This window comes from Eucalyptus grandis, chromosome 1 (genome assembly GCF_016545825.1).
Source record: "Eucalyptus grandis isolate ANBG69807.140 chromosome 1, ASM1654582v1, whole genome shotgun sequence".
Taxonomy (NCBI): Eukaryota; Viridiplantae; Streptophyta; class Magnoliopsida; order Myrtales; family Myrtaceae; genus Eucalyptus; species Eucalyptus grandis.
This window is the reverse complement of record NC_052612.1, coordinates 50,992,298-51,003,506: the sequence shown is the minus strand read 5'-3', so window position 1 is coordinate 51,003,506 and position 11,209 is coordinate 50,992,298. Positions and strand designations below refer to the sequence as shown.

General features: G+C 36.4%; 1 protein-coding gene across 1 annotated transcript; it reads left to right on the top strand.

The window, feature by feature from the left end:
- The first annotated feature begins 304 nt into the window (after positions 1-304).
- On the top strand, positions 305-1,209 carry LOC104425357. The gene is made up of 3 exons (XM_039301629.1): positions 305-502; positions 622-757; positions 959-1,209. The coding sequence occupies exons 1-3, from the start codon at positions 463-465 to the stop codon at positions 1,008-1,010; spliced, it is 228 nt and encodes a 75-aa protein (XP_039157563.1). The 5' UTR covers positions 305-462; the 3' UTR covers positions 1,011-1,209.
- Positions 1,210-11,209: the final 10,000 nt, after the last annotated feature.

Below are 11,209 nucleotides of genomic sequence, written 5' to 3'. Positions count from 1 at the left end.
CAACTAGTTTTGCGTGATCTACGAGTCAGGAATTGTCAAACTTCGAGTAGGTCGAGCTCTCCCAATATTCCTCTTTCATATGCTTTTGGCAGTTGGAGGATTTGTCCTAAAAATATGCTTTCGGATGCATTCCGGTTTACACTTCATTCTCTTTTTACGGCAACTATAGATGTGATTCTGTTTATTGCCGAAAGGCGATGCTTTCGCTCTTTTTATCGGCACGGCGAAGCGTAAAGCAAGGTGCAGAATTCTAATCGGCCACCACAAAACTCGAAGTGTTCAAATTGATCTCGCCCTCGAAGAGAATCGATGTGCACCTTTTGAAACGAGATAAAGTTGTAGACGTGGGAATATTGCCAGTATATATACCAGCAAGCAAAACATCACACTTTCAGCTTCAGTAAGTAAACACAAAGGGCTGCGAAAGGCACTAGTTTCTTTGTTCCTGCTCTCTCTTACCAGATGCCCAAATCAGAAGCCCAACAGAACCGACCCCCTCCGGGTATTTTCCCACCCTGTTCTTGTCGACCTTGATCGAAGGATTGATTTATCGGAGTAAAAAATGTTAAGGCCTATTTGAAAGCTCAAGCTTTCCACCTCTTTTTTCTTTTTTGGTTTAAGGGTACCCGACAGACGACCCGCCACACCCCAGGAAAAGGAAGTTCTTTTGCTGCAGCCGCACGAAGATGAAAGGAGACTATCGAGAGAGGGACTCTCGAGAGAAGGCCATTCGAGAGAGGAGCTTCATAGATGGATGGTAAGCCAACGGAATTCGCCTTCTTTGTTAGCTTCGACTGAAGATATGAATCAAATATGCATCAATGAGCCAGAAAGTCCAATCTCTAGAGAGTGTGACAGCAACCGCATCACCATTCAACATTGCTTGTCTCTCCGCTATTATTCTAAGTTTTCAAACTGTTCTCTGATGACTTGCTTTTGTTGTTCTTGACAAATTCAGCATGTTTGCCCTATGCTGCTGCTGGCTCTGCCAGGAATGTTGCGCCTACTGAGAGTAAGCGATAGCTTTGCGGGAGAATTTCATCAATCTTCCACTTGGAGCTTTTGTGCGCGCATCACAGAGTGTAGAAGTTCGCTATGGATAGTGTGGTGTAATTCTTCCTTAGATAAAGGGGATCATTACAATATTTTCCCCCGGCACGAGCAGGTTATTCTTGATTTGCCATTTATATTACGCCTTTTTTTCCCAAATCCGACTGTTTCGTGCACATTTTAGCAAACGAAAACGAGCAAACAACAGGCGAGAAAGAGGTAGGAGACAAACTGGTCATGGACTATCGTAATTAGAGTGATTCTTGAGACGACTGAAACTAAAGCAAATAGCGAAAGAGATTAGATGGAAATCAAACCGAAAAAGGAACATATTCTTCTGCTTTTGCTCCACTCCATCGGCCATCAGCAATCGGCATCAGGTTCAGATGATATCCTTTCAGAATCTTATCATGTGTGGCCGAAGATGATATATGTTGTGAAATGCAAGCAATTGAACAATATAATAAACAGAGCAAGAAAATAAATTGACTATCAGATTTACATGGTTCGGTTGTAGTGTAGCAACGAATTTATTATAGATCAAGCGTACAATAGAGATTACACACTCGAATCACTCAAACACTCTTAGTATTTTTCAAACCCCAATTACACTCAATAACTCACACAGTATTTAGTCTCGAAATTCATTTCACGAAATAATCTTTCAATTTTGTGGAAAGAATTATAAACAAATTTTAACACAAGATTTCATGGTTCGAACACTGACATAATTCATGCATTCCCTCTGGACGTCTTCGCCCACCAAGCACTTGCGCACACGACGCTTCAAGAAAGACCTCAGGGCCACGGCAAGACTTGCTTTATATATCTTGAAGAAAGACCCACAAAAATAAGCCCTTGAATTTTAATATCACCGCCACAGAGAAGAAGTCTAATTTGGTCACGTCTTGGTCAACAAAAGGAAACCAGTTGACCGACTAATTTGCAATTCAAGTCCACGTTCGATTGCCAATATTAATTCAAAGACTTCAACAATCCGACTATAAGTCGGCGATTGTATTTCCTGCTCTATTTTTCTTGGTGGATTCCAATTAGATATCAGCAAATATCTAACTTGGACTTTAACACCGAAATATACGTAATTTCATGGCACAAATTCAAGACATATTTCAATAGTATCAACTACAAAATATTCTTATTAGGTTTTCTGCGATCTCAGTTCAAAATGAAAGAATTTGACGTTATCATAATGAAGTCTAGAAATATATTACCATGGTTCTACATCATATTACAAATCTAAAAATGCTTACAACATTACAAATCTCTCATCTCATTGTCAAATTTTAGGGTTAATATCACAAAAAACCCAAATCAATATACCTATAACAAATTTATCTAAACTAATATTTCGACCATAAAAAACCCCAAACTAATGCACCTATAACAAATTCACTCCAAAATAATTTTTTAAGTACCAAAAATCTTAAACTAGTATGTTTGTGACAAATTTACATTCCATTAGTTTTTGTTAATTTAGATTAAACATGTGACAAATAGTGGTAAAATCCCAAATCGGTATACCCTTCAACTACCACATGTAATGCAACTTAGTAATTTGATAGTAAAATTTAATAAAAACTAATTGAAGGTAAATTTATCATAGTATCACACCTCGAATCTCGGGTATGCGCACATCCCTCGGTGGTCGATCAAATTGCAACGTTTTCAAGATGTGTCGCCGACCCATTCAATTTATGCACATGCGGAAGCAAACTAATAACTCTAGACAACAATTAAACACATGGGATAGGAAAGCAAGACAACCAATTAACACAAAACATATTTTATATGTGTTGACACCGATTTTTAGTCAACATATCATTAAAACATAAAAAATCGAAATTTAGGTTTCGATCGCAATGGAACCCTATCTCTTAAAAAAAATGTCATTTTTCATTTTTTTCATTTGCATTGTCATTTTTAAGTAATTTTTAGCTCATTTTCAAGAAAAACTCGAAAAGTCAAACAATTGACTTTCGGGGACTTTTTGGTCAATCCTTTGACCAAAAGTCAACCAGTAAAAAATTAACTTTTTACCCAAAAAAATCAATTTAGCTTTAATTTTACTTTTTTTCAAATCAATTTCTCAAAAATTCAAAGATTTGACCAAAAAATTAACCTTTTAAGAAAAATCAACTAAATAGTTGACTTTTGGTCAAACCTTTGACCCGAAAAAATAATAAAAACAAAAAAAATGAACAAATACATTTCTTTCAATACCAATTTGACTTTTGCATAAAAAATTTCACAAAATTCGATTAAGAACCTTGATTTCTGAATTTTTTAGTTTTAGGTTCTAAATCGACCAAAAATAAAATTACTTTTATTCTAGTCATAATTGGGTGTAGTTCCATCTTTGACATTTGGTTTAGAAACTATCTGAAATCTGTTTGAGCATTCAATTTTGCAATTTACCGAGTCAAAATACGAATTGCCGTTTTGAGCCCTAATTAGGGAACCAAAATCGATCCTTCATAACTTGCAAACGGACGATTGTTTCTCACTCATTTTCTTGAGATAAGTCCAAATTTGAGATCAATTTTGTGAAATTCACACAAGAACTCATCAATTTGAAAATTTTTATCTTCACAAGCATTAGAAAGTCAAGCAATTAAGCTTCAATTGACAAAATTCAAATTTACACATTCATGGCTATGGTTTAATTTCATAAATCTAGGTCCAATTTTAATATTAGGCTTAGATCCATCTTTGACCTAAGTTTGAGCACTTCAATTCAAATTCAATTTGAATGTGATAAGTGATCTTACCTATGGGTAGCTCACTAGGTAGGACAATTGTGACACTAATTGAGTTCAATTTTAGTTAATTTACAAATTTGTCCATTGAATTGCGAATTTTACCATTTTAACCCTTTAGACCCAATTCAAAGTACCCATGGTGTCGACTCTTTTTTTTTTCATGATAATCATTCAATTAGGTCAATAAAAGACCCCTAGATCACATTCATAAGGTTTGGTTAGCTTAATTGTATCTTAAATGGTCAATTTTTTCATAAAAAAGATGAAATTCATTTTCAATTAGGTCTTTTAGGGGTCAAATTGCATAATTTTTTGAACCACAGGGGTCCCAAGTGGACAAAAGAGTAGAAACCAAACCAAACCGGTCAAGAATTGGTCAAAATCCGGTTGAACCAGACCAAACCGGTCCGGCTGGTCTAACCGGCCGCTAGCGAGATTGGCCGGTTTGGGCCCTTATCAGCCGGTTCTTGGCCTTCGGCCACTGGTTTTGGAACTCTCTCAATCCCAATTTCACTTCTACACCTTCAATTTCTCAAAATTTTACAAATTGATTCTTGAATTTTGTCAAATTGCAAATTGACCCATAATTAGACATTTGGACACAATTCCCAATTTTAGCTTGGTTTTTTGTAAATCAAACCCACTAAATCAATTACACAACATCTCAATATCATAATGGAGCATTCGAAATAGATTTTTGACCGTTGGACCGAGATTTTGGCCGTAGGATCGAACCGACAGCCAAAATCGCTTAATGTGGGAATATATAAGTGAAATATCTTCTATTTTCAGCATAGAAGCTTCATTTGCATGAATTTTCTCTCTCTCTCTCTCTCTCTCATTTCTCCCTCTGAAACCCCACCCAAACAGCTCAATCTCTCTCTGTCTCTCTCTCTCTCTCTCTCTCTCTCTCTCTCTCTCTCTTCGTTTTGGTTTATCTCTTGGACCAATTCTTCTTCTTTTTTTCTTGAGCTAGTGGTTCAATTGATCCCGATCCAAGCTGTAATGACTTGATCTACATTCTTGGAGTCCCAATCGTGATATGGTGATTTGATCTTACTAATCGTGATAGAAACCGATGAAAATCGCGACCAAGGTAATGATTCAAAACTTAAATCCTATTAAGCGAGATCGAGTTAGTCGATCGGGACAAGGATTCAAGATTATGAGCTTTTACATGCTTAAGATTGATGAGTATGAATGCTGCAATGAGTTGTTGATGATTTGAATGATGATTGTGATTTTAAGCCTAATCTGTGATTTTCGTAGGCCTGTATATAGGTTACTTTTTTGGCCAAAACGAGGTCCGAAACGATAGGTCACACGTTTCAGCTTGAGTCCTCTTAAGATTAGATTGTAGACATTCCAAGCTTTGAAATGATAGGTCACACGTTCAAAAGAGCTATTGTTTGGCTCTCAAAAACACCTCTAAAGATTAACGATTCTGTAGTAGTTTAGGTTTTTTTTTTTTTTTTTTTTTACGATCCGGTTCCGCCTTCTGATTTTTGTTATTTTTGTGCCGACTTTCATGACCATTTTTTTGATAAAGTTTTCTACATGAGTTTTGTTCCAAATCACATCATGTATCTTCTGTAATTTTTTCATGATTTTTAGATGTGTTTAACTAGGTCAGATCTATTTAGATCTAGGCTTAGGTCAATCTGTTCTATATCAATCTCTGTTTTTGCTATTTTGTGCTGATTTTTATGTTGAGTTCTGGAACAACTTTTCTTCATGAAAGTTTCTTGTACAAGTGTTGTGCCTCTTTTTTATTTTATTTTTCTAAATTTTTGGACATGATTAGCCAGGTCAAAATTGCTTAGATCTAGACATAGGTCAATTTGTCCTATATTAGTCCAAGATTTATTTTAGTGAATCTATGTTTTTGCTATTTTTGTGCTGATTTTTGTGTTAATTTATGAAACAACTTTCATTCATAAAAGTTTATTGCACAGGTGTTGTGTATACCCTGTATTTTTTTCAAAATTTTTAGACATGATTAGTTAGGTCAAAATCGCTTAGATCTTGACATAGGTCAATTTGTTCTACATTAGTACGACATTTGTTTTGGTGAAATTGAGTCCATAAATGCACTTTTGGTCTCAAATTCTTCATAAAATTGAAATACATACATACATATATATATATATATATTCAATTGGTACATGCTTTGCAAGGTTTTTACTTTGGTAATGTAAATCAATTGCATCCATTAGGGTAAAAGGTACTGCAGCAACTTGTGTTGCACATATAGTGTGATATGTTTTGTCATTTTTATCACGATTCATATAATCTTAATTGAGTTTTGATCTCTTAATGAGAAATCTTCATCACTGTATGCTCTGTATGTGAGATTTTTGATAGGAATTATGCATGTCTTGAAAATGGTTGAAATCACGCTTGTTTTGTAAACTTAATACTGAAATGAAACTTTGTCATATGTGCACATTCACGTGCTTATTTGAGTCATTTAGGGATCAAATTTCATAATCATGCATTCTTGATGATTCAACCACATGTTACAAGGTTTGCATACGTATTTAGATCATGTCATTTGAGTTTCATCTTGCACATTAAATTGTCTCACAAAAAGTGTTCATCATACTTAGAATTCCCAAGCATATAATTAGAAATCATGAATAATCTCATAATGTTATTTAAATTGTATGACATTTTGCATGCCGACTTAGGATTATATGACTATCCAAACTTTCCGTCGCATCCAATTCTAAATCTAGCGTGATTTCTTCATGCCATTTGGGCATTTTTTGGAGTGATTTTAAGGTTTTCTAATGAATGCTTATGTCATGTTTTCTTAATTACCGATACACGCACTTTTAGAAATCTTGATTTTATGATAACAAATTGACCTAGTTTGGACTCGAGCTCTTCTAGGAAGAAGTAGGACACACTTAGAAGTTTCGAATGCCGTTGATTTCATATCAATCACTCATCGTTTGGACTATTTTCCATTTCTTTTCAAAGCCATATCACAATCTGGACAATGGATCAAATTTGGACCCATGTTTTAACCCCTGTTTGGACAGAACTTTGATATTTTTTGTTCATTTTTTTCTATTTGGAATCTAAACTTGGTCTCTTAATGAAACTTTCTTGTCATCATGTTGGCTATGTTGTGTATAAATTTGATGATTTTTAGACATGTTCTGATAGGAAAAATTCTCATGACATTAGCTGAATGTCCCGTTATTTTGACAAATATCTGATGTACTATTGCTTGTTGTCTGATTTTTGTAAATTCATGTGTAGCTAGTTCAAGAAAACTTTCTTTATGAAAGTTGTTCATTATCATGCCATACATATTAGGAAATTTTTCCATAGCTAGATTGTCAATGGGTATTACTCAATTTTTCTGTCCTTATACGTTTGTTCTGAAATTTTATGATATAAACATGATTGTGATTGTTTAGCTACATCTTTTAGGTTAGTTTGTGCATAAAATTAGGACATGCTATCTTCATGAAAATTGTTTTAAATGCTTTGATCTTTGTTGTTAAACAACCAGCCTTTTCAAATTGCATCTTTCGAAAAAAAAATGTTTTGGTATATGTGATGTTTCTAAAAAACAATTCCTAAAAATATTATTCTCCAAAACTCAATTTGGCTTAAGGAAATCATAGTTTGGACCATATTCAAAATGCTTACAACGCTTGTGACTTCTAATGTGAGGCCCGGGCTAGCCATGGCAATTGAATGTGTTCCATAGCCTAGATATTCCTTAATCCTAAATATTTTCAAACATGTTTAAAAAATCCAGATTTGACAACGTGAAAGTCACTGTTTGAATTGTATTCAAAATGCCTACGACGCTTGTGACTTCTAATGCGAGGCTCAGGCTAGCATTGGCAATTGAATGACTTTCATAGCTGAGATATCACCTTGTCTCAAAACTTTTCATGAATGATGTTGAGATGTGTTTTTTTTTTTTTTTTAAAAATATCACATGTACCCTTCATACATATCATCACATCATGCATTAGAAATTGCTTGTATTTGTGATTGACACATGCCCTTGGTAATAAGTGACCCACCGACGGTTCATTTTCTTGCTTGATTGGTTCAAAAGATCTGCATGCATGTTTAATTTTTTTTGCAATGTATGTGATCTTTAGATGAATTGTCACGTCCCGAACCTCGAGCGTGCACACATCCCTCAATGGTCGATGAAATTGCGACGTCCCAGGACGCGTTGCCGACTCATTCATTTTATTGTACATGCAGAAGCGAATAAACAAATCCTCTAATAGCAAACAGCATAGGATAAAAAAGCAGGATAACAAATTCACAACAAGAACACACTTTTATAAACAAACTAGGTTTATATACAAAACTAGTATGTTTACCAAAAAGGTCAGCCCTCAAAAGGAAACTGTTCTACAACCCACTAGTCGGACGTATTCACTCATTCTTCGGACTCCACAGGCTCCGGGGGCGCTAGGTCCTCCACAGCACCATCAGGAGGGTCAGTTGCACCCTTACCAAAAGCGGCGTCGACTACCACTTCGGGAATCTCAAAAACCCTGAAGGAGACCAACTCTGTATCCATTGAGTCCATGGCGGAACCATGCCATGAATCGATGAGGTACCCCTTCAGGTAGGCTCTCATCAACCTATACAATGGTCACGACCAACTTATAGACCAATGACTAATAGGGATAGGGACGTCTATACCCTACTCAGTAATAGCCCAAGGCTGACCAAAACGTTCTAGAAGAACCACTATCTAAGGACCTGAAAAGAATTGAGCTCAAGACAGGGTGAGATAATGTCTCAGCAAGTTTACCCTCTAAACTCCAACTAGGAAGGAAATATGCCTAAAGACAGTTTATACACACAAAATAGAGGACTTACCTCGCCTCGGTTCCCTCCTGTATGTCAATACAATTCACTTACTTAATTAGTCAATCAATCCATCAATTCAATCAATTCAATCAATACAATCGATCAATCGATCAATCAATCCATTAGTTAATTGATCCATGAATTACAAGGGGGTCTCGATTATAAGACCAAATCAATATGACACGTATTATATCGTGCCACACAATTTTGTTCCATAATCCGGAGCTTCAATTTCAATCAAACACACTTTTCAACTTGATTACTGCCCGCATAGGCACAATACACCGATGCACATCGATCTTCTAGCGTAGCCAGGCTTCGTCTTACTCATTTGAGTATGGCAACATCCACCAACACACATTGAGGACATCATTTCCGAAGGAACATCGGTCCAGAATCTATTATGACTGACATATGTTGTCCAAGGGCATCTCATATAGGGGCAACGTCCTACCGACGCACATTGGGGACAAGTTCACTTAGCCATCACACGATCAATCAATCACAACCAATGACATTATGCTTTGCACTCAACTGTCTCAATTAAAATAATGACTTGGCGTGTTTTCTTCATATTAGAAACACCCGATAAAAATAATCGTGTATGGATACACAATCAATTTGAATCAGAAAAATTGATATCATCTATTTTAAAATCCCATTGTTTGATATAGTCTTTAAAACCATTTTTGGTGTCAAAACCCGACACCCAGGATTTTCTAATTAAATATTAAAATTTCACAATTTTGGAATAAATAACCAAAATTCCAATCACCACTCAATTTGCACAAATTAACACTCAATTGTATAAACTAAGCACACCATTGCAATCAACATGAAATTTCGATCACCGGCTATCCCGATATAATTTCTGAAAATATAAAAATAATTAAATAATACAATTTAAATACAATAAATACCAACTTATGCCGAAATGTTAATCTAACCACCTAAACAAGCCTAGAAAATTTTTGAACATATCTAGATAAATAATACAATTTATCCAACTCTTAATCAATCTGTTTTAACCACCTAACATGCATAATTAAGCGATTAAATCACTAATCTAAACTAACTAACCACATAATCCCTAATTAGCTTAAAATAATTATCCACTAAGCGTTATTAACTCTCTAAACAAAGTTTAGCAAGTAAACTTATCAGTTTAGTGGGCCAGTGAGTCCACAGCGATGGCGACATGGAGGTGAGCAATAAACAAGCCTGCGGCGACACCAACGGAGGTTCGGACGAGCCTTAAAATGGGCCACAAGCTCTTAGCTAGGGGTTAAGCTTCGACTTTTGCTTCTTGGGTCGAGAAGGCTACTCAAGCGGTTGGAAGAGGCAATGAGGGACGGCGATGCTGTAGCGGGGCTAGGTGAGTGACAGCAATGGCTCCGGCTAGACGGCGATGAACGGCGATCAGGTGACTCGCGGGACTTGCGAGCAGACACGGATGACGGCGCAAGATGGTCTGACGACGGGATGGCGAGCAGAAGGTGCTAACTTAGGGAACGTGCGTACGGGCTCACAGGTGACGTGCAGCAGGTCCCGTGGCTTAGGAGATGGTTGACAGTGAAAGGGGGAAGTGTGCTGGCTATTCTCTGGTTTCTTGAGCTCAAAATTTGCACAACAATGGAGAAATTAGCCTAAATGAAGAAGAAGAAGGAGGCCGCCGAAGCAAGGGGGCCATAAAATATCCCAAGACACTTGAGTTTGGTGCCCCACCAACCTTGGCTGGCATCCTCAGCCAAATTGCAGCCTTCAGGCTTCCCAATGGGTCCAAAAGTGGCTACACCCCATTGACTATGAATTTGGACAATTTCCCTCCAAATTTCATTTCAATTGCAACTTAATTCAATCCAATTGATGTCTAATAATTCTAGCCAAGGTGCCCACATTAAATTCTTATAATTCCCTCGCCAAATAGTCCAACTTGACAGCAAAAAATGCGACAAAAAACGGCCCTCTAATTTTCCCAGTCTAAAATAACCCAACTTCGATTTTTCGCCGAAATCTCGGGTTTGCAAAAAAATCTTTGGAGGATGAGTCAATGTTCCTAAGATGAATCGTGACATGACAGAACTATCGGGTTTAAATTTGCAGTTAATTTTAACCAGGCGTGATTTTAGCGTGACCTAACCTACTTGATAGCTTTTAAGAATTTTTAGTGTAATTGACCCATGGTAGATTATTTTCAAGCAACATTGTGCATTTTCGATTTATTGGCGACTTTCGGTTGTCATAAAAATCTTGAGATTTCAAATATAGGCACAAGGTACATAAATGACAGAAAAATCAGTCTAGTGTCGTTCGACAGAAATTTTGTAATCAAGTGGAATCACCCACACACTAATCACATACCTCTGTCGAATTGACTTTTCTCCGGTCTCTAATCAATTTTGACAATGTCGTATTGACCCTTGCAGATTAGCATGGTCGAATAGTCGATTTATAGTCGAATTCTCAAGTTTATTGCGTTAAAATTTCTTAATGGCTTCATTAGATAGACTAGTTAT